Genomic DNA, 23488 nt, shown 5'->3' on the forward strand with positions numbered 1-23488 from the left:
TAGTATTTCCAATAAGCAAAACCAAGTCCTGTTTTGGTATTGATCCTACTGCTGCCCATTCAGGAGCTCTGAGAAAGAACATGAACTTTAAAATTACAGTCGGGAATGGGAGGGAATCAAGAATTATGAAGATCCATGACTTGGTAATAAAAGGGAGTGGGGAAAAGGAGATTGGTGTAGGGTATAGGGTCAGGTTTAGGGTAGTCTGTGAGTCTGTAAGTGCAGTGAATTAAATGAGTCCATCTACTCAGAGCTAATGTGTGTGCCAGTTCCCTAGTTTACGTCACATGGAGTTGTGGGGCATCCATGACAGTCCATCAAACAGGAAGCCATTCCCCCCGTAAACGGCCCAGCTGTGGGTGTCACTCCTGCTTCATTAGCAGAGCAAAGAGCTTTGTTCGATTCTCGGAGCGCCCGTGTAAAATTTTACACATCTTCACTTGGAGTATTCTCCTAACTTCACACGTTTCCTTGTTGTCAGTCTTCAAAAGGGGCTTGTCTGGGCTTCTCATTTTGGGGGTGACAGCCCTCTCCTTTATTTGGTCACAGTTTCACTCTGTAGTTATCACCTGGTGTTGTGTTTTGTTTCTCTTCCAGAGTGAAAGAATTGAAAAAGGCCAAGGAACTTGAAGACATACAGCAGCATCCCTTAGCAATGTGACATTGCTTCTCAGACTGTTTTCATTTCTGTTTTTAGCAGAGACATGCAACAACAACATGCGCGTGCACACACACACACACACATACACACACACACACAATCCCTCTGCAGTTTTGGGGAGTCAGCTGCAGGATTTTAACAAGAATGTTTTGGTCATTGCATTTGCACTTTCATGGACAACTTTTAATTTGATCAGCAAGACATCTTGGAACTCAATCTTCTGTTGGATCACAGGAAAACAAGACACCAGGAGGAACTGGAAGGGCTTCCTCGTCTTAGGAAGAAGCCACTTTCCTTGTCATTAGGGCTGTATTCAAACATCGTGTGGAACTGTACAAATATTTATACCAAAAATATAGATAAGAACAGGTGGGGCGACGCTAGCAACACAAGGGACGCTGTGCCTGCACCTCGGTTACTTCCAAGAAGCTGAATCTTTGGTTCTCAGTGGAGGGCTTAGATCACCCAAGTCATTCTCGAGTCCGTGTGTCTTCATTTCCTTCACTGTTCTGTTTTTTTTTTTTTTTTCTGTTTGTTTATTCGTTCGTTTGTTTGTATCTCTACAGCACACTTAATGCAACTTTTAAAATCTGCAGGTTTTTAATGTCTTGTGAAACTTTGCAGAGGGGCGGGTGTGTGGTAAACGGGTAATGCACGGGAAATAATGAAAAACACCTTACAGAATTTAAATTTACTTTCTTGTCCCCACCACCTCCCAAGAACCTGCGAGGATAGTGATCATCTCCTTTTTCTCATGTTCAGCACTTTAATTTGTTTGCCTTACTTTCACTTGCAATGAGAATTACTTAAGAATTGGTAAAGCATGTAGCCTTTTTTTAGTAACCTTGGAAACCATAGTAATTCCAAGGAATCATAAACCTTGCCTGGACATTTGCCACCTAAACGACCAGTGTGGTGCTGCATTCTGGCCAGTAAATTCCATGTTTTGGCTCTATCTCATCCAAATGGAGTGGTTTCTGTGTACATATAAAAGGTAGAAATGAAAAAGCGAGAAAATATTTGAAAGGGGTTATATTAATTGCTAAATATTTTATTCACAAAGGTCAATAACATGGCAAGATGAAATTATTTGTATAGTTTTGTCTGAATGGGCGAGAACAATGTGGATGTATTGTTTGTATATATTGTATATATTAAAACAAAGATGTGCATGAAATCAAGAAACAGAACAAAAGCAAAGCATTAGTGGCTATGGTCTGTAAAATGAAACAAAAAAATTTATTTCACTATAAGAGTACTTTATTTTAAATGTTCTGTAGAAGAACATTTTGCTAAAGCATGACTAACCTGCAAAAAATAAAAAAAAAAAAAAGAGCTACTGTATTTAGACTTAGGAAAAAAGGCAGAGTAGCATTACTTTAAAAAAAGGATATGTTTACATTTAATTTTGGCTACCAGGAGTTTATTTTATTTTATTTAAAAAATTTCTTTGCCAAAGGTGCCAAGTAATGTGAATGCTAATATTGCTTAAGAAAATTAAGTTACTTTTGCAAAATAGATAATCATGTGATGAATCCTGACAGAACTTAACGCCATCCACTCACACCAACAAAGAACACTAGAATGATCAAAATTAACAAAATAGTATGAAATAAGAAAAATGACGTTTTCATATCTCCCACTGGAAATTTAAAAAATGAATAAAAATTGCTTACACACACACACACACACACACACAAAGTGAAAAACCACGGAGACTGGTGTTGAAGGGATGCCATGGTATACTACTTCCCGTGTAATGAGGAGCCAAAGAAATCTGATGCTTTTAAAATGAAACTATTCATGTTAAACAGAGAGAACCAATTTTGCATTTGCTAATACCAGTTTAAAATTCCCAGGTTAAGTGTGAGAATTGGTTGGTATAAGATTTTCTTTAAAAAAACAAAAAAAACAAAAAACATGGTTCTGGCTGCCAACTGTGAGTTAAAACTCAAGGCTTGTTGTGAAGCCTAAAAATATTCACAAATAAGCTTTAAACTGGTGTCTTCAGAAGGAAAGGAGAAACAAAAAGATTGTGGTGAAAATAAAAACTGGGGTCAGTGCTCTTGGTGCCTTTTCTATAATTGTACTTGTTTTTTAATTACTTCCTTTCACTGCCAACCTCAAATTACTGTACAATATATGTCTTTCTGCTCGTGATCAGCTTGGACCACAGACAGCCCCACAACTAGCAGCCACCTGTACATCTGTAAGCTGCCCTGACCCAATTTTGTTTACATGTGTGGGTTATGTTGCAGCTGTTGCAATCCCCCCCATGCCTATTATTTTACACAATTTGATCTGTCTGAGGACACTGAGTGATTTACAAAAACACAACTGCATTCGTCACAGGGAATAGAATGTAAAGCCAGTTCTTTTAGAATATCCTATATTAATACTGGATCTGGATACATTTACTCCATTTTGCTAATGGTTCAGATAGTTGATCATTTGACCAGAGTAATGACCTCAGTGGATTTGCTTCAACCCTCACATGTATTTTTTAAATGTTTCACATGCCACATTATTAGCTGAATAAGTTAGAAAATTCTGGAAGATGGAGACTTACAAAGAAATGAGGAAGGTCTAATGGAGGGGATAGAAGTAGGGTCAAAACCTACCAGTACAACTGAATTCTAGGTGAGGTCGAAGCATACTTCCACTGAAACAAAACATTTCTGCCCACTTTTTTTGACTGTGACTCTTAATTTTGAATATAAGGTGATAGGTAGGTGCAGCTTTCTTGGATAATCTGAATTCCCAAGTGCCAGGAGTAGGACTTCATTATAAAATTAATAGCTAATCTTATTCTGTCTCCTGAAGATTTAATTGCTATCCTTGTTACCCATTCAAAATCAGCTGTACTGTGTGAATGAAATAAAGACATTAAGATGAACCCCTTTCTGGCTGCACGGTCGCTTATGGCAGTTCCACACAGTAGTTGGCGCCCAATGGGGGGTCCCTGAGACTTGCATGTAAAACTAGTCTAGACGTCTTCTTTTTTGTAAGTTTTATTTTTGTAACTGCATGTAAAGCATCATTGAGTCAATGGATCTGTTGAAGAACTCAGCTGCTGGAAACCATGCAAAATGTTTTGAATTGCCCTTAAAATATGGAAAATGTTTTCTGAATGCTTTATATTCTTTCTGCTGTAAATTAAAAATGAAGAAAATTTCCCCATATTATCCGTGTTTTGCTTTAACCTGACCTGAAATCCAAGGTGTTGAGGTTAAGATCATAGTTAGAACTAGAGGTGTTTTTTACCTTTGACATGCAGTGTTTTTACACCCAGTGTTTCACTTAGAGCCACTATTCCCAAAGCACTTGCTTTCCACCGACATTGCTTGGTTTCTCAAGACATCAACCATTTATCTTAAGTGCAGTTACTTGAAAGACCAAGGATGTCAAGTTCTCCTTAATCATGTAGCCCAGGGTACCCCCAAATACCCTGCTTAAGCTCAAGGATGACCTTGAACTTCTTACCATTTTACCTACAGCTTTAAAGTGTTGAAATGATGGGTGTGCCAACAAGCGGAGTCTTGTGATTCTGGGGTTCAGACCAACAACAGCATGGTAGACAAGCACTCTACCATAAGCTGCAAGCCTCAGCTCTACTAGGCAGTTTCTTTAAAAAGACCCTCCCCAGCTTACCTCGCTAAGGCCTCCCTTCCAGGTATTTTTCATCGTTCCAGTGCTCTTCACTGCAGACTTCTACTTACCTCCCTAGGAGTATCTCACTTGTGATCTACCTCAGAAATAGGACCAGACAGTTCTACCTCTGAATCTCCCAACTGGAGCCCTTAGGACTTTCTGGAGCCCAGTGCATTTAAAGGCCATCGTCTCGCTTGTCTTCACTCTGTTCACTCTTGTTTTTATTTAAGCCTGGCCCCACACTCTCCAGTTGGTCTGGGCTTGCTATTTCCACTCACACTTAACCCAGAATGTTCATCATAGCTACTTACTCAACCCATTACCCACTCTCATGTTTGCAATACACACTAACCTTTTGTGTCTTTCACTTAGGAATCCACCAACTGACCTTACCTGGTCTGTTTAACAGACTGTTGGAACATTTTGCCAATGCATACTACTCACCCCCCGTTTGACCAAAAGTTGAGTGCCTACTCTCTGCTAGGGCCAGGGAATTACAGAAAGGAAGGAACCAGAGTTCTCAGCGTCAAAGCTCCCTTCGGGGAGTGTAACATCCGTTCACCGGCAAATATTTGTCATCACTAATAACATGAGAGGGGACTTAGCCAAACCCTGTGGTCAAGACTCCAAATGAACTTCCTATTGCCTCTTAACTTTCTCAGAAAAGCACTTTGGTTGTCCCTCCGGGACCACTATATTATTCTGGCACGTTAGGCACGCTAATATTGTCACGACTCAGAGACAGCGTAAGCAGGGTCAAGTAAATGTAAACCGCACCCATTCTCACTCTAAACTACCTTTCCAGGGCTAGAGACAGGGCGGTGACACTTCCGGAAGTTGTGAAGATTCCTTGACGTCGAAGAGCTCAGCCCAAGGGCGCAGGCGCCGCGCTCTAGCCCCGCCCACTCGTCCACCGAGAACGCCCGCCCATTCGTCATCGCGGACGCCCCGTGAGCGCCAAGCTCCGGCCCCGCCCACTCTGGCCCGCCTGGAGGTTGCAGCCCGAGTGTCCCGCCGGGACCTGGCTCCTGTCCCGCCCACTTCCGGCGCGCCCTCGGCGGCGGGGAGCGCTCCGGCCGGTTCCTGCCGGCCACTCTCGTGACGTCATCGCGCCCCGCCCATCCCCACAGCCTCAGCCGCTCGCTGCCCAAGTCCTCCGACGACCGTCGGCCGTTCGTCGCCACCGCCGCTGCTGCCGCCAAAATGTGAGTGACGCGCTGCGCTGCGAGGCCAGGCGGGTCCCGGGGGGCGGGGGCCCAGGCCCGGAAACCCCGTCCGGCGCGGGGCCGCTGCTCGGGACCCGGCCTCGGGCGGGGCCTCGCGGGCCTCCGCGCAGCGAGCGCCCTGGGCCCGAGGTGGGCGGCGGCCCCGCGGGGCGCTCCGCCCTCAGTCAGGGCGCCGCGACGTCCCCGGGTGCCCCGCGGCCTGCAGGCGGACGCGGAAGGCGAGCCGCCGGCTTACTGAGGAAGCGGCCGCCACACCCCGTGCCTCCTTCCTCGGGCGTCCCTTGACCCGGGGGGTGGGGTGGCCGGGACACCGCCAGGTGCCGAGGCTAGGTGGTGGTGGACGACCAGCGACTCGGCGTCCTCAGGGAGCTGCCGCGCTCCCAGCGTGGTCATGGGGTTCGTTGCCGTTTTAAACAAAAACAAATTTTCAAGTTTTCAAATTACTTTCAAGTGGTAAGGTCCAGCACTCAGATGTATCTAGTCAGACCGCTGTGCAAATGGCAGTGCCCGACCTACGCTCGAGGAACTAAACTGGAATTGGCCTCACTTCAGCCTGCTCATTCGGAGTTTGAATAAGACGAGAATGATAGTAGTTACCCTCTTCAAACAGTGATTAGATTCAGAGAGAAAAACACACCGGTGGGGGACACAGTGCAGACCTAAAAGCTCTGTGCAGTCACTGATAGGGTGACTGTTGTGTGGCAAGGCACATACTGGGCGCTGTCTTAGATACGGAGCAGAGTTTAATGGAGGCGATAAGGCCTTCAGAGCCAGAGTACTTGTGGAAAGTGGGAATGAGTGAAAATAAAGATTTCAACGAGCCTGAGGAAGATGAGTGGCTTTCCAACAGAATTGCTTCAGTCCACCTTCCCATTCACACAGACCCCTCCATGCACTTTGAATCTACCTCTCCATATTGGCTATTTGCCGCAAGAAAAAGATCAGGAGAATACTGGCCATCTTTAAACTTTGTGTATCTTAAAGCAAGTTAAAAAAAAACAAACAGCACTTTATTGACCCAATTAAACATTGATCCCTATTAAACATTGTTTCAGAGTTTGGTCACTGTCCACTGATGCAGTCTGTAGAACTACTGAGGGGCTATAAAAACACATTAGTACCTTTATTTCTTACTGCAGGACTTGAATTAATAAGACTTGAGTCCTGGCATAACAGTTTATACACACACATGCTGTGGTATGTGTGAGAGCAGAGGACAGCTTCACATGTCAGCCCTTACCTTCCAAATTATTTGTGACAGTATCTCTTGCTCAGTGCAGCATGTGGTCAGGGTTGCTGTCACTCAAGCCTCCAAGACTCTCCTGTCCCCACCTCCCAGCTCACTGTAGAGGCACTAGGATTACATGTGTGCTTTACCAAGCACTTTGAGAATCATAATGAACTCATACCCGTGCTTTTACACCTTTCAGGTCCACAGGTGTGCCTTCGGGTTCAGGTGCTGCCACTGGCAGCAGTCGAAGACTCCAGCAGACACAGAATCAAGTAGATGAGGTATGCTCTCCACTTCAAAATGTGAATTCTAAACAAACGTGGGAGTTCTCTAGAACTTTATTTAGAAAAAGAATCATTGGAGCTGGAGAGATGGCTCAGAGGTTAAGAACGCTTAGCAGAGGACCCAAGCACTCGTATTTGGGCCACTCAACTACCTGTAATTCTGGCCTCCAAGAGCACCTGTGTGCATGTGCACATGGCTCCACACAGACTTACACATGTAATGGCTTTTTACTATTAGAAAAAAGAAAAAAGCATCATCCATGTCTGAGCACAAAGTTTGACTATGTAAGAAGTCATCTTTCTAGATGGGTGTGTGCAAGGCCACAGTGATGCTTCTGTGAGAAAGTCAGACCAGTATTTCCATAGTCTTTTTTTTTTTTTTTAATATATATATTTTGCCTGAATGTTCTAGAAGCTGTGTTCTAAGCACAAAGCAGACTCTTCCTGGTTTCATACTTGTTTTTCTACTATCAAATCACATACTTCAACTACAAGCACCTGTTCTTAAAAGCATGTTCCCAGAGCCATTCTGTAATTAGGGTAATTAGATTGTTCAAGCCAGGAACTAGTCTTTCTGATCTATTTCTTTGTTTGTTTTTGTTTCCAAAATGTTGTGTGTCTTATAGCTGCACCTACTGATTACTTAGTATAGGTAGATCTTTGTAGGACTTTCTCTGACAGCTAAGGAAAGACATATAGAAGGTGGAACTGCTGTAACCCAGCTCTCTTTGGAATGCTTAAACTGGAGGAGTCTTCTGACATCTTTTGTTTGTGTGTGTATCTGTAGAACAATAGTGAAGATTCTGTGAGAAACTCAGACCCATATTTTATATTCTCTCTCTCTCTCTTTTTTTTTTTTTTAAGATTTAAGTGTATGAGTGTTTTGCTTCCATGTTATGTGTACCATGTGTGTGCAGTGTCTGCAAAGGCCAGAAGAGGGCTTCAAAATGCTTGGAACTGGAGTTGCAGATAGTTTTCAGTTGCTTTGTTGTTGCTGGGAACAAAACCCAGGTTCTCCATAAGAGCAGCCAGTACTCTTAGCAGCTGAACCATCTCCCCTCTCCCTGTTTACATTCTTAGAAGCCATCATTGCCAACACAGGTATTTTGATCTTTCTGGTTGTTTGGTTTGGTTTGGTTTTTTGCTTTGTTTTATATTGTTTTGGTTTTTGGTTTTTCAAGACAGGGTTTCTCTGTGTAGCCCTGGCTGTCCAGGAACTCATATTTTTGTAGACCAGGCTGGCCTCAAACTCACAGAGATCAGGCAGCCTCTGCCTCCTGAGTGCTAGGATTAAAGGTGTGTGCCACCACCACCACCAGGTGCAATCTTTCTGCATTCAGCTGTTCTAAAACTAGTTATCTTAGGTACTGTTATTAAGTTATACAGTGAGATTCTGATATGATGGTTTCAATATGAACTTAATTCTGAACATTTTAGGCTCTCACACTAATGTCACTTTAAAAACTCAAATTGTACTCTGTTTTAGAAATTAAAGAAATTTTAAAGAGAATCAAGATTTTGTTCTCTGAGGTGAAATTCCCGTAACATAAAATTAAGCATGTTTAGAAGTCTGCCATCCAGCGTATGTGTTCAGTGTATTCAGTGGGTGGTGCCACCATCACCTCTCTGTGCTTTCAGATCTCTTGTCACTACTAAGAAGCGCCCCGTCCTCATTCCATAATCACTCACCCTTCCCTTTTTCTCCTGGTTGCCAGGTAACCTGTAATCTGCTCGTTCCTTTGGGTTTGCCTATTCTAGGTATAGCATATTCCAGGATCAGTGTCAGACTTCTCTCACCTGAGTATGCTTCCGTGTCCATCCAGTTGTAGTCTTTGCTAGTACCTTTTTCCCTCTTTTGGCCAAGTGCTAGTTCATGATCTGTATAAACCATGATTTGTTCATACTTAATGGGTGGCTTTCTAGTCTTTCTGCTGATATAAACAGTGCTGCTGTGGATATCCAGGAGCTAGATCTTTAAATTCATTGTCATTTCTGTTTCATTTAGGTGTGGAACTAAGAGTGGCATTTCTGGTTTATATAATAATTCTCTGGCAGTTTTTCTTGTGGTATCCTACACTAGCTTATTTCCCTGACAGCGGTGTCCAGTGTCCCTGGTACTGTGAGTTTGGGGCTGCAGCCCTCCTAGCAAGCAGGAGGTGGTATCTCCTGTGGTTTTGAATTAATTAATTATTTGATTAGTAATAGTAAACATCTTTCTGGAGTATGTTGGCCATTTCTGTGTCTCTGAAGAAGTGATTGTTCAAGTCCTTTACCCCATTTTGCATTACTGCTGTTCTGTAGCTATTTTTTCTGAGACACAGTTTTGTTATGTAGCCTACTATTTTGTTATGTAGCCTACTATTTTGTTATGTAGGCTACTATTTTGTTATGTAGCCTACTATTTTGTTATGTAGGCTACTATTGAACTTCAGATCTTCTTGTTCCAGCCTCCCAAGTGCTAGGAGTACAGTTATGTGTCTTTGAAAATGTTTTTGTTGTATTATCTTTCTGTTGTTAACATGTAAGGCTCTTTAATGTATTCTTCACATTTAACATTGATCAGATAAATGTTTCATAAGTATTTCCATCCTCTGGGTTGGTTAAGTTTCACATTCTTTGTAGTATACTTTGATGCCAAAAGGTTTTACTTTTTATAAAGCCCAATTTATCTCTTCAGTTACTTTAAATGTTTTTTTTTTTCTTTTGTTGGTCTTGCTTGTAATATCAAATTTAAGCGCCCAGAGCCAAACCTGAAGCTGTGTGCTGGCTACTTTTATGTCAACTCAACACCAGCTAGAGTCATTTTAGAAAGAGAATGTTGGTTGAGAAGATTTACCCACCAGATTTGCCTGTGGACAAGCATTTTCTGATTGATGATTGATCTGGGATGACCCAGCTTACTGTTGGGTGCTGCCACCATTGGGAAGGTAGTTCTGGATGGCATAAGAAAGCAGTTTGAGTAAGCCACGGGGAGCAAGCCAGTAAACACATTCCTGCATGACCCCTACATCATCAGTTTCTGCCTTGACTTCCCAGATGCGTGACTGCAAGCTATGGGATGAAATAACTCTTCTCTGCCCCAAGTTGCTTTAGGTCATGGTGTTCTAGACAGCAATAGAAACCTAAAACAAGCTGTAAAGCTTTACGTCTTCTAAGAGTTTTTATAGTCTTAGCTCTTAAACTTAGCTGACTGATCTATTTTGAGTTTCTTTTTGTATAGGAAATGAAACAGGAATCCAACTTTATTCTTTCCATATGGTTATTTAGTTGTGGCAGCACTATTTGTTGAAAAGAATATTCCTTCTCCATTTGCTGGTCTTAGCATCCTCTTGAAAATTAGCTGGCAGGCTGAGAGTCTTGCCAGTAATGGAGCACTTGCCTAACCAAAGAAGGACTTCAGTTCTATCCGCAGCACCAAAAGCAATCAATCAGTAAACAAACCAATTCAATTGGCTATAAATATGGAGGCAGATTTCTGGGTTCTTTCTCACTGGTCTTCACTTGGCCTTGTGTCAGTATCACAGGGTTTTTTGTTTATTTGTTTGTTTACTTATGTGTGAGGGTTTTTTTTGTTTTGTTTTATTTTGTTATGTATGAGTGTTCTGTGTGCATGTATGGTACATGTCAGAAGACCACATCAGATCCCATTATAGATGGTTGTGAGCCACCATCTGGAAATTGAACTCAGGTCTTCTGGAAGAGTAGCCAGTGCTTTTAACTGCTAAGCCATCTCTCCAGCTCCAGTATTGCAGTATTTATTACTCTACATGTGTGGTGAGTTTTGAAATGACCATGTAACTCTTTTAGTATTGGTTGGCTTATTCTCAGTTCTTTTTTGAACTAACATATGAGAAAAGCACTAAATGGGTATTACATGACAATTTTCTGAGGGAAAAGAGTTGTTGGGAGTGTATTGACTCTAGGTCACTTTGGGAATACTGCCCTCTCCACAGTATTACGTCTTCCAACATGTAAACATAGTTGTCTTTTCTCTTACTAAGACTTATAATTCTTATAACAATCTTTCTCTGTCTCTGTGTGTGTGTGTGTGTGTGGTGCCTTCACCTCCCAAATAGCAGGTATGTGCTTTTGTGCACAGCTTCTGTGTAGTATGTTCTGTACTGTGTTGGATTCTCTTTTGTGAGTGGGTGTGGTATAAGCATGTGGTGGACAGAGGTCAAAATCAGGAATCTTTTTCTGATTTTGTTCTACCTTAATTTTTGAGACAGGTTACTACACTGAACCCAGAGCTCATCTGTTTTCTGGACTAGTTGGCCAGTGAGTCTCTGGGATCTGCCTCCCCCAGTGCTGGCAGTGTAGGAGCAGACTGTCATACCTGTTTTTTTCTGTGAACATTGTACATCCAAACTCAGGTGCTCATGTCTGTGCAGCAGGCACTCTACCCCGGGTGCCACCCGCTTTTTCTGATATTGCATGGTTTTTATTCTTCAAGTCCTTCAGCTCCTTAATTAACTACATTGGTTGTAGTTTTAGCCTTTTGAGTTTTTTGGTAAGAACACTGTTCTTCAATGTCCTTTTTGGATTACTCATTGCTGGCACATAGAAACGCAACCAATTTAAGTGTTTATCTTAGATGCTACAACTTGGCTGAATTTATTCATGTAGTTCATTTTGAAAAATTCTTTTAAATATTTTTATTTAGAGAGAGAGAGAGAGAGTGTGTGTGTGTGTGTGTGTAGTGGAAGAAAAGGTAGAGGTAACATTCTTGGAGTTGGTTCTTTTCCATCTTGTTAAGGCAAAGTCTCTTGTTTCTGCCATGCTATGCTATGAAATCCAGGCCAACTGGCTCAGGAGCATCCGGCTGATTTTCTATTTTGCCTTAAGAGTGTAGGCCTTACTGATGGGCACAGATCTGGCTCTAAAAATAATTGTGGTGGGAATACACAGCACACCAACCACATGCAGAGGTCAGAGCACAACTTGAAAAAGTCAGTTTTCTCTTTTCACTGTGTGGGTCCCAGGGATTGAACTCAGGTCATTAGACTTGACAACAAGCCCTTTTACCTGGTGAGTCATCTCGCCAGCCTCCTGTGGAGAAGTCTTAAGGGTTTTCTGTAAAATTTCTGACATGTAGTAATAGATAGTTGTAGTCCTACTTTCCATCGAGGCTGCCTTCTTCCCCCAGCCAGTTGCCCTGAGCAGGACTGCCAACATAGTGCTGAACCGCCGTGAGAGTCAGCACCCTGTCACTCTGTTTCAGGTCCTAGAAAGATGTTGAGTCTCTCAGCATGGTACGTGATGCTAGTGTGGGTTTTCCCATAAGTGTCCCTTCTATCCTTGGTTTGCTGTGTGGATTTATCACAAAGGCCTGTACCTTCTTTTTAAGTGAAAGTTTAACTCAATAAAGTGCTGACAGGGAAAAAATAAAGAGTGTCCATAGATTTCATGTAGAGGTTTGTTCCTCCTTTCCTTTTTGTATGACTGTGACCATGTCCATTTAGGTGGTTGACATCATGAGAGTCAATGTGGATAAGGTGTTAGAGAGAGACCAGAAGCTCTCGGAGCTGGATGACCGCGCAGATGCACTGCAGGCTGGCGCTTCTCAGTTTGAAACAAGTGCTGCCAAGTTGAAGAGAAAGTATTGGTGGAAGAACTGCAAGGTAATGTTCTCTTGACAGACCTTCATTCCAGGCCCCTCTCCATTTCCAGAGTGCTGCAGAGGCCATACTGTTGCATTCTGTGACTGGGTAGTGGGTGGAATCTGGGCCAACCGTGATTCTACATTCCATTTCCTTTCTCACAACTAGGAATCTAATCCCGTGTTTTATGGCTAAAGCTAGAAGACATGTAGAATCGGACTGCCTAAACCAGTCATGGGCAAACTGCCTAAATCAGGTACCTGGGCAGACCCCCACCCAGGTACCTGAGAATACCCTGAATAGAGGAGTGCTGGCTTGGATGCTCAGTTTGCCAGCCATTCTGCGAAGGTTAAACGCTAAGAAATCCCCCCTTGTTCAACAAAAGAGGAGAAAGCAACATAGGAACATTGTCCAAGGGAGACTTAGACAGTTAGCAAATGAGAGTGTCTGTGATCAGATCTCAGATAATTCCTGTCATGCTTTGTTTAAAAGGGACGTGAGATGAACTCAGTAGCCTATGTGGAGATGTATATCTTTCCAAGGGCCACAGAGAATTGGAACACACTTCTGAAAGCCCATAACTAAATTTCAGGCCTTAACTGAAAATATTAAATGTAGGCTTTAGAAATGATAAATTATTTCACATTGTAGCTGTTGCAGCAAGCACTGTCTTAATCTGTTTTTGCAATGTTAAGTGGACCTGTCTTATTGCAGATGTGGGCAATAGGGATCAGTGTCCTGGTGATTGTTGTCATCATCATTATTGGTGAGTCACCCCTGTGTTCTTAGATGTTTGCCTATACAGAAGCAAAGGGTTAGTTCATTCCAAGGTTTAAATATTATTTTTCTTGACCAAATATTTTGAATACTTGAAGGTGTTTTGGGGTGGTGGTATTGAGGAAAATTTGAGGCAAGGTCTCAGTGTTCAACCCAGGCTGCCATTGAACTTGTAATCTTTCTGCCTGATCCTCTCAAGTGGTAGGGCTATAGGCATGTGCCACCATACTAAGCCTATATATTTGAGTTTTTGTAATTGAAGTCTGGCCAATTTTTCTCTCCTATGCAGTTTTAGTCTGTGTTTCCTTTTGTGGAGTGTAGTGATCAGCGGAGACCACTTTGATCCATCCCAGCTCTACCACCTTATAGTAGAAGTTCTGTAGTCTTGGGCAAGCAGTTGATATGTCTAGACCTCAGTGTCGTCATGAGTAAAATGAAGATAGTAATGGTGTCCACCTTGTGTTTTTAGGACAAATCTGGTTACTATATAAAAAGTAGCTGACATAGGAAAACAGAAACAGTAATTACAGAATGTGTACAGATACACATAGCTATTACCACCATCTTGTGGCTTTATATTATTAGAAGAACTTATTATTATTTTCAGTTTAATCTATGGGATTTTCTAGCAAAGCATGTCTTTCTTTGTTAGTTCCATGCTATTGGATATTTCCTTTATCTCTTTTGACTTCAGCCTTCTTCAGATTCCTGTAGGATACAAAGAAGCTGCTAGTAGAAAATTAGCCATTTCACTTTCTTCCTGTTCCTATATAGATAATAGAAATCCCTATTGAGCATCCGCAGAAACACTAACTGACGTTTTCACTGTTTCCGAATCTTCCCCGCTTCCTAGTGTGGTGTGTCTCTTAAGGAAGAGCTGGCAGAACTGAAGCACACTGTTCAGGACCGCTTTGAAGACTTTTTCCTTAGAAACTGCTATGATGCGGAGCTTACCTACTGTTTTTTCCAAGTGATTATTCCTGTTAATTTACATACACTTTAGTGCCTAGAGGTGTGTCTCTGTTTTTAATATATGCCCCAAACTGGAGGAGTGACCTACCCTGCCCACATTTTGCACAGTGCCTTTACAGAGTTACCGACTGGGAAAGAGGACTTCTGTTCCAGAGGGCTGAAACCTAGGTGGATGTTGTCACTGATGACTTGTGGATTCCAGAAAGGGGATTTTGTTCAAGTCAGCTGTCCCCACCTGACATCGTTCTCAAAGCCACATTTTAAACCTTTGGGTTGCACCTTCTGAGAAGAACACTACTGCCTAACTCAAATCAGTGACAACAACAGAGTGTGCCTTATTCTGACAACTACACTCCTTTCCATTAAGAGGACCTTCCTTTTTTGTAAGCATTACTGACTCCTACTGTATTTAAGATGCTGGTGAAGAGCTCATCGGTGCTCTTATGTTAGGTGTAAGATGTTTACTTTCTCCTTGTTGCATATCACTTCTAAAATAGTATTTTAATCAGAAATAACTCTTTAAAAAGTTTTTATATAACTGTGACCAAAGTTTCTATTTTGCCAAAATTTAGATACAATTAAAATGTCAATAAGTTTGCCCTTAATAGAGAAATTCAATTAAGTGCCAAATGTAACTCAAGGAGCCCTTCAAGAAGAAGTGCCAATACTCTGTGAGCCTTCGACATTTTGACAGTCCTTCCTATGAAATCCTGTAGATAGTGCTATTCGTTCTGATTTGGTTTCTTTCATAGAGCTATAGAGATGAGCTCAAGTCACACCTGTAGACAAGACATTTATTTAGCCAGCAGTGTGCAGACTGAACTCTGCTAAACTATGCTAGCGTGATGTGAGCAGCAGCCTCGCTGCCTCAAAAAGGTGTCAGTCTGCACAGACAGAGCTCTGGAAAACTATTTAGTGCTTTTCCTCATCCTTTATATTCTGCTTGAGGTGAGGCACTGGTCACTCCTGGAGAACTAGCCAAAGAAGCCTGTTGCTCTTATGATGTAGCCATTGCCTTCTGAGACACTTTTGTTGTGTATATGAGACTTTCATCAAGGTGTGGCTCAAAGATGGGAGTTCAGGCATGGATGAAAACAAAGAAGCAGTGAAGGAAAAGCAGGTCTGTACTGCTTGTCTGTGGCAGTGCCATTAGAACGTCCTGAAATTTGTGTTTGTATTCAAAGCAGCATCAGTCAAGATGTCATAGAATCTGGTTCTAGCTCTTTTTTGTGTACCTCTGATGTTACCAAAACAATACGAATGTTGAAGACAGGCCTTGCAGCATGCCCACTGTGGGAAAGCAGCATCAGCCAGGGCCTCTGTCCTGCCTTGACCCGACAACCTTGGTGCTGTCTCCGCCATGCTCCGTCCCATGGAACTCACCAGCTCCTGCATTAACACAGTGATACCTCGCTTGTCTGTGTATATAGCTGGGAACTTTCCCACTATGATGACCTGAATAAAGTTGTTTATTAACATGATCTTGTCTCAGGTTTCTTGGACTGTGATGGATATGCCTGATCCATTTCCTAAAACCTCTTACCCTTGCTACTCCCTGTCTCTCCCTCACAAACCTTTTCTTTCTTACCCATTTTCCCTGGGCCACATTCTCATGGGTAGGTGTAGATCCCACCCTGTGTTAGGGTCCTCTAGAGGAACGGAACTAATAAGATGAATGTATATTAAAAGAGAATTTTTAGATTGGCTTATGTACTGTGGTCTGCCTCACAGTGAAGAGGCTGAGAACCTGGTAGCTGCTTAGTCCATGAGGCTGAGTGCTTCCGCAGTCCCAACCTGGCACTGTAGGCTTGGAAGATTCCTGGAAAAACCTCTGGTCTTTAGTCCTTGTTGAAGCCCAAAGAAGTTGAGTTCTGATACACCAGGGGTGATTAACTTCCCTGGGAATGAAGGTTTGCAGGCAAAAACCAGAGCTTCCTTCTCCCATCTTTATCTGTCCTGCCACCAAAAGTTGCTGCCTACATTTAGGGTAAGTCTTCCCCACTTCACATAATCTGAGGAAGAAAATCCATCAGTCATACTTGGCAGGATACCTTTAGTTGATTCCAGACCCGATGAAGTCGAACTGGAATTAACCATCACATACCTTAAATGAAAAGTGCTTTTCAGTGCAAAGATGAGTGGGAGCTGGCTTGCAGTTACCAGATCAGTCAGGATTTGGCCCATGGGTTTCTTAAAAACAGTTGTTCTGGAAGTTCTGGTGTTCTACAGCGCTGGCCTGGTACACCGCACAGCCACCAACCAGATAGGTAAACTTGGATGGGTGAGGGATGTTCCAAATGTGTGGGGGTTTTCCCTATCTATGTGACTGACTGTGAGTACACTTCCTCGCATTCCTTCACCCTTGCAAACAATGTAATATGGACTAGGTAGGTTTTTGCTTAAGTGCAACACAAAAATCTGCTTTTTCCTTAAATACCACCATAGTCTGACCCTCCCTTTCTCACCTGATCTCATATCGTTTTGGGTTCTCAACTAGTCGAGTGGGAGCTCCGTTCAACTAACCTCTGCACCAGGGTGACCTGGCAGGTGCAGCACCGGTTCTTTGGCCCACCCATTTCCTCACGCCAGGGCTTCGCTCACACTGCATTTCCCCTTCTCACTGGCTTTCCCTTGTCTTCCAGCCTATTTCCCATGCCTCCTGCCTCCTGTCTCCTGTCTCCTTTAACCTCGGTCCTTACCCTTCCACTGGCTTCTTTCTTAGCAGCATCTCAGGCTTTCGTAACTTTGAAGAGTCATTCTTGTTACATGTTGAATATGACAGACTTTTGTTCTGTCCTCAGAGTACAATAATCCCTGCCCAGGTGTGCACTCAATAGTTGTGTAATGCTTGAAGAGCTTGGAAGTAGAGCCATCTACTTGAAAATGAGGTGATTTGTCCAATATATAATGTGGAGAACTTTCTTCTGGCACCTTCCCCTTTTCCTTTGACCTGAACACCTTTCATTCAACAAATACTGGATGAAATATTTGATAAGTGCAGGAAAGACCCCCTTGCTCAATGTATTCTTGATGTACACAGGCAGTGGGAGGCTGGAGCTCCGCCCTGTGCCTTTCATCTCCGAAGAGTAGAGATAGTTATGTAAAATGAGCGTCTCGGCTGTTTCCTCGAAAACCGAGCATCGTTTACACTATGTTTATCTTCTTGTCGCCAAATAAATCTGTAACTAAAGGGCAGTCAGGGAAGTTACCTTGGACCTTTAAACGTCTCTGAAAATTCGGTTGGAGTCTACCTGAATTCATTTACCTACACTGGCGGGCGGAAGAAGACAGCAAGTTTAAAAAAGATTAAAACAATGGGAACCCAAGAAGGTCCTTCCCCCCCAAAGTACTGCGTCCCTGGGCACTACCGGGGTTACCCCGGGGAACCCCAAAGGCCTGCGGACCCAGGGGTTCCACGCACCTGTCGGCCGCCTGGCCCCGCCCTCTGGGTCCGCCCTCTCGATACTGACAGCGCCAAGGCCCGGGCCCTGGGAAGCCCCGCAGTAGACTCGTGCGGCCCGGCCCTAGCGTCCTCCAAGCCACTCCGCTTGGCTGGGATTGGCCAAGAGGCGCCCTCGGCCGACCCGCGCATTATGTAAGGTACTTCGGGGGCCTTTGCACCCGCCCACCCGCCCGCAGTTACGTAACCCCCGCGGTGCCCGGGCCGGACTCCGCCCCCTGACCAATAGGAGCTCGCGTGGCCAGCCTCAGCCACCAATTGCGCGGCGGAGGGGCGGGGCCGGAGCCCGAGGCGCGCAGGGGCGGGGCCGGCGACTGCTCGGCACGCGGCCGGCCTCGAGACTGGGAGGCCCGGGAGTAGGCGAGGGCTCTGCGGGGCGGCGGGCGGCGGCGAGTGCTCGGCTGGCGGGACGCCTGCGAGCCTGCACGGCGCGGCGCTGCTGCCCCTGCCTTCCGCCCCTTCACCCCGGAACGTTGCGCTCTCGGTGTTTCTCGATGCTCGCCGACTTCCCAGCACAGCAGGCGGAAAAGTTGTTTCGGGCCGAGAGCCGCGCGGGTGGTCCGGCCAACCCGCTTCCGGCGGGGAGCTGTTGGTGTAGCTCGTCGCCCGAGCAGACTCCGGGGAAATGCTGAGGAGAAAAGTGCCCCTCAGATGAGCGGGGTCGGCGACCAGTCTTTCCCGAAGGCGATGGCAGGGACCAAAACAAGCCGGGTTTGGTTGCTGGCTGCAAACTGAGAGAAGCAGGCTGAGGGCTGCCAGGCGGGATGGACCCCTGTGGAGACCCGGCAGTGCCCGGCGGCGACAGTCCTCAGGCTAGGGGACAGGGGCTCCAGGGGGCGTCTGGCCAGGAGGGTCCTCTGCAGGGCACTGACGTGAACAGCAGCCACAGGTGATGCAAGGAAGCCTCCCCACCGCCGTCTGTGTTTATTGTCCTTCCCCTGGAGCTGAGAAAGCAGGGTTCACGACTTCTTAATTATATTTTTGACCCCTGGGGCGGGGTAAGGGGAAGGCGACCGGAAAGGGAACTTTTAGACAGTTCAGTGAGAATTGATGGGAGAGGGGTGTTACTGAATTACCAGCATAGGGAAAGAAAGGGGAAAGTGGTTAAAGAATTTGACGGAATTAGGGCTGAAGGGAGAATGAAAGTGTAAAATGTACCCTACCTAGAAGACAGAGGGCATTAAACTTGCGACTTGAGGGAGTTGATGCGCCCAGACACCCCTAAATATCAGGTATCTCCTGACTGGCCACCATTACCATTTCTTGTTTTGTTGTTTGTTTGTTTCTATTCAGTGAACATGAAGACCGAAACAGAATGTCTGAAGAACTTATAATGGTTGTCCAAGAAATGAAAAAGTATTTTCCAGCTGAAAGACACAGTAAACCCAGCACCCTAGATGCCCTTACCTACGCCCTACGCTGTGTACACAGCGTGCAAGGTAAACGAGTGGCAGAGGGTAGCGTGGCGCCGGGCCCAGTACTCACGTACAGTGGGAGTCCAGTCTCAAGAGGCTTGAGGGTTTTTGTGGCCAAGACAAGCAAATCTAAAACTGATGTAAATGGTGCTTTGGGCTTTCCAAGTTTGAAAAGCCAGGAGAATGTTATTTGTCTGATAGTTTAGTAACTGTGCAATGTTTTGCAGATCTGTTGCAAGAGTTAAGAGTTCAGCAGCTTAAGTAAAACTCGAAGACTTTTTCCATTCCATGGAGGTTACAGAGTAAATGTACATGTATATTTTCCTGTCGTGCACATACTTTGGAAACGCAGTTACAGTATATAAAAGTTTAGAGCACAGGTGTTTTCCTTTCACTCAGTCTTCTCAGGTTCCATGAAGTTGCCTCTTTAGCATAAGCCTCTGCTCAGCCTGTGATACATATAGGTGGTTTCTGAATGCTTCCTCTATAAAATGTGTATGTGTGCATCTGGACTTTGATTCATTAACTAGCTTTAGAGCTGTAAGTGAATCTTGCTCCTTATAACCTAGAACAAACAGGATTCATAAAACTCATAGTTTGCATAACTAACAACTGCAAACAACAACAAACCTAACTGATTTTGAGGGAAGCACATTTAAGGTATCCTCATCTAAGAAAATAAGCAGCTTGGTGGTGCTAAGAAATGACTTTCTGAAGATTCTGTTGTCACCAGACTGCCTGTTTATCTCCCTGTGTTTCTTAGCAAACAGTGAGTTTTTCCAGATTCTCAGTCCACACGGAGCACGCCAGGCAGATGTGGCTGTGTACAGTCCTGAGGAGCTGGCCTCTCTCGCTTCTGAACATACTTCCAAGAACACAGTAAGATTTCCTGAGTCTTGCCATCTCCTCCGGGGTGCTTTTCCTCAAGGCCTTCTCTAGGTGTTAGGATGGTCACTGAGAGTTTACTTGCTGAGGCAGACGGAGGCAAACCTGCTGAAAAGGCACTGCAGTTCCTCCTGGCCGCACCAAAGAGAGTGGCTGACGGTGGGCGCCTTGTGCTGCGCCCTAGTCTCCTGCTTTGCCCGCAGGTGCTGTCCTCCGGGGCAGCTTCCCACATTCTCTCAAAGAAAAAGAAAAAAGCAACAAGCGAAATGTGGCAGAGTACTTTCCTGGGTCTTATTCTAATCTCCAAATTGTTACTTTCTATTCATATCATTCTTAGTTCCAATACCTACTTCCTCAAGTTGTAACAGCTGGATTTTGTAGAACAGGTGAGTGGAGATGTCATTTTTATGGTGAAATTTTAGAAGAGACCTTTAGTATATTTATTCCTTTAATCTCTTCTTGTTGACAGTAATTAAGCCTCATATTTTGTTGATGGTGGAGACTCCTCAATATTTAGACTCCAGCATCACCATAACTTAGAGTGATTTTTATAGTATTACAATAGGAGTTATGTAGTGTTACACAATAGAATTAATCTGCTAGCATTGATAGTGCTGTAGTAAGTGTTTAAAAAAAACAAGTTGTAAGAAAACATTCACCCTCTAAAATCTTTATATTAAATCTATAGAAGGGGAAACAGGTCCATGCTAGCAAGCATGCTGGCTAATTATAAATGACGTTAGTGGCTAATAAAATAGATTTGAGGTGCAATTCTTAGGTAGTGAGGGCTGTCAAGAAGAGCTGTGTGAAGAAAGCAGAGCCTGAGCTTGCTTTTTAAGCACAGAATCTGCATTGCTGACAAGACAGCCCCTCCTGCTGGACAGCAGTTTTCAGAAGAGAAAAGTGTATGCGCCATGTATGTATTTAGTCTGCACAGAAGCTGCCTTGGGCTTTTTGGCATAGAGATTAAACTTTCAGGAAGCATGGTGCAGTTTTTCTAATAGTTACTAAGAAGCATGCTGGAGAAAACTATTTAGGAAGCTCTTTTTTCTTGACAAGAGGCGAGTGTGTCTCTGTGTGTGTGTATTTTAACCCTTGTAGAAATCCAGAAGAATGCCTTTTCAGAGAGTATTATTTTAAGTTCCTCAACATTTGCTTTAAATGTTTCTCATAGGATGCCTTTGTGGCAGTGTTCTCCTTTCTGTCTGGAAGGTTGGTGCACATTTCTGAGCAGGCTCCTTTGACCCTGAGCCCTGAGAAGGGCTTCTTGAAGTCCTTGCGCTTCGCTGACCTGCTTGCCCCTCGGGATGTGAGGGTGTTCTACGCACACACTGCTGGAGCTCAGCTTCCTTTCTGGAGCAGCCGGACCCACAGAGGTAATGGGACCAAGGTTAGGTTGAGCATCTCGCCCCAAGATTAGGTCATTCTTACAGAAATAGAACAGACGTTAACATGTTATTTTCAATATACAGACCATGTAATTTCCCTTACTCTTTTTATTTAGTTTATGTATTTATTTATTTTGGTTTTTTTGAGACAGGATTTCCTTGCGTAGCCAAGGCTGTCCTGGGACTTGCTTTGTATACCAAGCTGGCCTCAAACTCAGGGAACCACCCATTTCTGCCTCTGAGTGCTGCCATTAAAGGCTTGTGAAACAACAGCAGGCTTTAATCTTCTTTTTAAAAGAAGAAAATGATATTTTTATTGTTTAGTAACATAACAAACTAATACATTACTTTTGGCTTAGTGAAATTTTATGAAAAGTAGATTTGATTACCAGCATACTTCGCAGTGGTTGACTATCATATAGGCTCTCTTCCCTTTGAGTTAACACAACATTCTTTCTTTCTATATTGACTTGATGATCTCTTTGTCTAATAGATATGATTTTGTAGATAAGATCCTAACAGGTCCTATTCAATTTTTCTGGCCCCTAAAAATTCATGACTTCATAACTTTGTTTCTTTTTGAAAGGATTGTTTACCTGAACTAGGTATGTACAATCACAGTTTTCTTTATGACATTCAATCCCATATGGTTTGTTGTTGTTATGGTTTTTCGAGACAGGGTTTCTCTGTGTAGCCTCCTGGACTCAGGGACAGGTTTTGTAGACCAGGCTGGCCTCAAACTCACAGCCATCTCCTTAAGTGCTAGGATTAAAGATGTGGGCCACCGTGTCCAGCTCATGTGATTTTCATTTATTTATTTATTTATCTTGTAGGCAGTGTGTGTTTGCATGTACACCTGCACACCAGAAGAGGGCACCAGATCTCATTATAGATGGTTATGAGCTACCATGTGGGTGCTGGGAATTAAACTTAGGACCTCTGGAAGAGCAGCCAGTGCTTGTAATCTCTGAGCCATTTCCAGCCATTGGTTGGTTGATTGAGCCTGCATGCATGTCTGCAGGCCAGAAGAGGGCACCAGATCACGATATAGATGATTATGAGCCACCATGTGGTTGCTGGGAATTGTACTCAGGACCTTTGGAAGAAAAGGCAGTGCTCTTAACCGCTGAACCATCTCTCCAGCCCCTGTGATTTTCTTTTTAATGTCACTTTATTCTTTATATTCTTTGTGAACCATCTCTTAAGGAGCTCAGTATACACCCTGTAAATCAGTGTTTTCTCTGATTTCAATTCCTTTTCTTTAATTAAATTTTTATTTTTATTTTTTTAACCCAGTCTTTTCTCCTCTCTCAAACTTGATATAGAGCCAGAATATCCTTAACCTGTGATCTTCCTGCCTCTATTCCTGAGTGATAGGATTACAGGCATATACCACCAATTTAAGCAGTGCGGGGGAGCAAACCTTGGGGTTTATGCAGTCTAGGCAAGCAGTGATGAGCTACATCTCCTGTATCACTTTATCTAACTTGGTTTTAAGAGATTTTTTTATTTGTATATGTATGGGTATTTTGCCTGCTTGTAATCTATGCACCACATGGGTTTCAGTGCCCATTGAAGCTATAAAAAGGCATTAGACCCTCTGGAACTGGAGTTACACATAGTTGTTAACATGTGGTGCAGGGAATTGAAGCTGGGCCCTCTAGAAGAGCAGCCAGTGTCTTAACCACTAAGCCATCTCCCTAGCTCCGCTTTCTCTAAAAAAGAAAAAAATATTCTTTTTATTGTAGTAAAAATTGCTGCAATAAAAATTGTGCTCCCAGTAGCTAATCCCAGCACTCTGGAGGTTGAGCCAAAATGGGAGGACTTCAAGGTGATTATGGTCTACATAGTAAGAAATCCTAAGATTTGCCATTTCTTGTCACTTTTTTTTTTTCGAGTCACTTTTAAGTTCATGGTTTAATAATATGAGGGAGGTTT

General features: G+C 43.7%; 3 protein-coding genes across 22 annotated transcripts in view; all 3 read left to right on the top strand.

Moving 5' to 3' along the window:
- Positions 1-3843, top strand: part of Camta1 (calmodulin binding transcription activator 1) — a 792350-nt gene extending 788507 nt beyond the window's left edge. For all 18 annotated transcript variants that reach the window (XM_060379005.1, XM_060378998.1, XM_060379000.1 and 15 more), the window contains one exon: positions 598-3843. In XM_060379005.1, the coding sequence (XP_060234988.1) occupies positions 598-630 (33 nt within the window). In that variant the 3' untranslated portion in view covers positions 631-3843. The remainder of the gene's footprint in view (positions 1-597) is intronic.
- A 1466-nt stretch (positions 3844-5309) lies between these two features.
- On the top strand, positions 5310-15883 carry Vamp3 (vesicle associated membrane protein 3). Its single transcript, XM_021656340.2, has 5 exons — positions 5310-5517; positions 6969-7050; positions 12516-12674; positions 13368-13419; positions 14284-15883. Coding segments are annotated over exons 1-5 (312 nt in total). The 5' UTR covers positions 5310-5515; the 3' UTR covers positions 14301-15883.
- Positions 15884-18187: 2304 nt separating this feature from the next.
- Per3 (period circadian regulator 3) overlaps positions 18188-23488 on the top strand; it is a 42021-nt gene continuing 36720 nt past the window's right edge. For 2 of the 3 annotated variants that reach the window (XM_021656332.2, XM_021656334.2), the window contains exons 1-4: positions 18188-18751; positions 19156-19301; positions 20041-20156; positions 21337-21538. In XM_021656332.2, coding sequence (XP_021512007.1) covers positions 18627-18751; positions 19156-19301; positions 20041-20156; positions 21337-21538 — 589 coding nt within the window. In that variant the 5' untranslated portion in view covers positions 18188-18626. The remainder of the gene's footprint in view (positions 18752-19155; positions 19302-20040; positions 20157-21336; positions 21539-23488) is intronic. The other variant, XM_021656335.2, reaches the window with a different exon arrangement.

This window comes from Meriones unguiculatus, chromosome 3 (assembly GCF_030254825.1).
Source record: "Meriones unguiculatus strain TT.TT164.6M chromosome 3, Bangor_MerUng_6.1, whole genome shotgun sequence".
Classification (NCBI taxonomy): domain Eukaryota; kingdom Metazoa; phylum Chordata; class Mammalia; order Rodentia; family Muridae; genus Meriones; species Meriones unguiculatus.